Consider the following 3,276-nt stretch of genomic DNA (forward strand, 5'->3'; position numbering starts at 1 on the left):
TTGGACTTGATGATCTCAGAGGTCCCTTCCAACCCAACTGGTTTTAATCCAGGGCTAAACACTGCTCTGCTTAACATGTAAATGAAATAAAATGGTATTTTATGGGCTACCAGGGCCTTTCTGGAAAGGTGTGATCCTCCACAAGCCATGGGGGAGGTAAATAATTAAATTATAATAATTCAATATATGTGCAATTGCTCATCCTGGTTTTATATATGTACATATTAAATATCTATATTTAATTATTTGTCTACATCACAGTTTGTGGTATATATATAATAAATAAATGTAATGTATATTTTATATATATATACATTATATAATATATATTATATATAATGTGTATATATATTATATATACGTTATATAATATATAATATATATAATGTATGTATATTATATATATTATATTATATAGATATTATATATATATTATATATAATATATATTATATATATGTATATATGTGTATATATATGTACATTATATATATATTATATATATTATATGTATTATATATATTATATATATATAATATATATTATATATATAATGATATTTAATGATGATATATATATGTTATGTATATATTGCATATATATTATATATATTTTTTTTACACACACACTCTCTTGCCAGATGGAAATCAAGGTGTGAAATAAGGAGTGACTGCTCATGGTAGAACCCAACTTATTCTCTGATGATTCTGTGAACTTGGATTATTGCTTTAATCAATTCAGGGCAGACTTGCCCTGTGATATCAGTGGGATGGGATTCAGGTGGTGGCTGGGTTTGCCTCTGCCAGGGATTTAATATCAATTTAGACCATTTCTTACCTCTAAACCCATTTCCATTGCCACTGGAGCAGGCAGGGGAAGGAGACCCTTGGGGTCTGATGACAGGAGCAAAGGCACTCTTCTGTTTGACAGCAGGAAAGACGGACGAGGAGAATGGGAGGATGGAAGAAGTGCTGGAGGAGCCAACTGTGGGGCTGGAGGACATCACTGAAAGGGAAAAAAACAAAAAAAAAAGGCATTTTTTTCAGCAGAAATGCAACTGTAGAAGTTTGGTAAAACTGCTGAAAATGCCTCGTTTTATCTCTTCAAGAAGGTCTCATTCTCGCAGTGACTCGAATTATATTTTTATATATATTTATATATATAATATATATTATATAAAAATATTATACATAATATTTATATAAAAATATACTTTTATATATTTATATATAAATATATATAATATATTTATATATAAAATATATTATATATAAAAATATATTATATATAAATATATATTTTAAATATATAAAATATAATATATATTATTAAATATATTTATATATTAAATAATTTATTAAATATATAATATATTATATATAAAATATTATATATAAAACATAACTACATTTTATTTATATATAATTTTATGTTATATAATATATTTTATTTTAAATCTTTGAAAATGAAGGGTGAGGAGACCAGAAAAATTGTAAGTCACCAAAGGAGAGAGTCAATATGAGCAGTAATGGCCTGGCCACTTGGTGGCTTTGGAAGTTGGGAGGGTTGGTAATTCCTGTGCCCTCCCCATTTTTTTTAAAAAATAAAATTTCCTTGTTTTTAGACTGTTTCTTAGATTTTCATCTAAATTGGCTTCTTTTTAAAGAAGCATCTTGCAAGAAAAAAAAAAAAATTATCTGTCCAGTACCTTGTTAAGGAATTGTTTGCTGAGCTTCCAGAATAATAACGGGAATGTTGATCTGAGGGTGAAGCTTGTACAGCTCCCTCTGGTTAGGCTGGTTTTAACCCAGGCCTAAAAACTGCTCTGCTTAACATGTAAATGAAATAAAATGGTATTTTATGGGCTACCAGGGGCTTTCTGGAAAGGTGTGATCCTCCACAAGCCATGGGGGAGCTAAATAATTAAATTATAATAATTCAATATATGTGCAATTGCTCATCCTGTTTTTATATATGTACATATATAACATATATCTAATTATTTATCTACATCACAGTTTGTGGTATATATAGAAAATATATATAATAAATAAATATAATGTATATTATATATATAATATGTCTATATTTTATATATATATATATATTTTGCACACACGCTCTCTTGCCAGATGGAACTCAAGGTATGAAATAAAGAGTGACTGCTCCTGGTAGAACCAGTAACTAGAAATGCAGAGCTCAATTCTATCACTGTTATATTTCTGGTTATTAAGGTAATATAGTTGCAGAGGAAATTAATCCCCAATTCAGCTCTCAGTTATTGATCATGTGTTCAAACTCATAAAAATTATTTCAGAGTGGTTTTTACACAGGCTTTGGAAAAGTCCCTGTGCTAAAAGTAATGGTTACTTGCTTAATAAAGTTGCAAATTTATATAATATCTATTTATATAATATCTATTTTATATTATGTATAATAATATATACAGTGATATATATAGTATATGATAATATATTATTAATAATAATATATAATATGTGGCTCATTCATATATGATATATATTATATGGTAATATATAGTATATAATGATATATTATGTATAATCATCAATATCAATAATATTAATAATTAATATGATATATAATCATTAATCAATATATAATCGATAATTATCTATGATGTATAAAATATATAATATATAGTCATATATAATCGATAATCCATAATGATATATAATATTATATATAATTATTTATAATATGTAACAATATATACCATATAGTCATATATGGTATATAGTGATCTATAATCAATAATCCATAATGATATATAATCTCTAATTATCCATAATATATAACAATATATAATATATAGTAATATATAGTGATCTATAATCAATAATCCATAATGATATATACTATAATATATAACTATCTATAATCTGTAATATATAAAAAGATATAATATATATTCATATATAATATATATTCATATATAATATATATTCATATATAATATATAGTAATATGTAATATTACTATATATTATGTATATGTATATTATAATAATATGTAATATTATTACTATATGTAGTAATATATAGTAATATAATTCATAGTGTTATATAGTATAATCTGTAATTATCTATAATCTATAATGTATAACAATAATAATATATAGTCATATATAATATATATAGTAATATGTAATATAGTGATATGTAATACAGTAATATATAATAATATAGTAATATAATCCAAAATGATATATAATATATAATAATATACTATATATGTGATATATATGTATAAGTAA

At 23.9% G+C, this 3,276-nt stretch overlaps 1 protein-coding gene across 1 annotated transcript in view; it reads right to left on the reverse strand.

Annotated features, from left to right (window-relative positions):
- Nucleotides 1-3,276, reverse strand: part of EBF2 (EBF transcription factor 2) — a 133,720-nt gene that overhangs the window by 8,995 nt on the left and 121,449 nt on the right. Inside the window, exons 13-14 of the mRNA XM_027665204.1 lie at nt 3,249-3,276; nt 837-1,004 (exon numbers count right to left, since the gene is read on the reverse strand). The exon at nt 3,249-3,276 is cut by the window's right edge and continues 185 nt beyond it. Of these exons, the coding sequence (XP_027521005.1) occupies nt 837-1,004; nt 3,249-3,276 (196 nt within the window). The remainder of the gene's footprint in view (nt 1-836; nt 1,005-3,248) is intronic.

The sequence above is a fragment of the Corapipo altera genome, unplaced genomic scaffold (genome assembly GCF_003945725.1).
Source record: "Corapipo altera isolate COAL_440 unplaced genomic scaffold, ASM394572v1 171, whole genome shotgun sequence".
NCBI lineage: Eukaryota > Metazoa > Chordata > Aves > Passeriformes > Pipridae > Corapipo > Corapipo altera.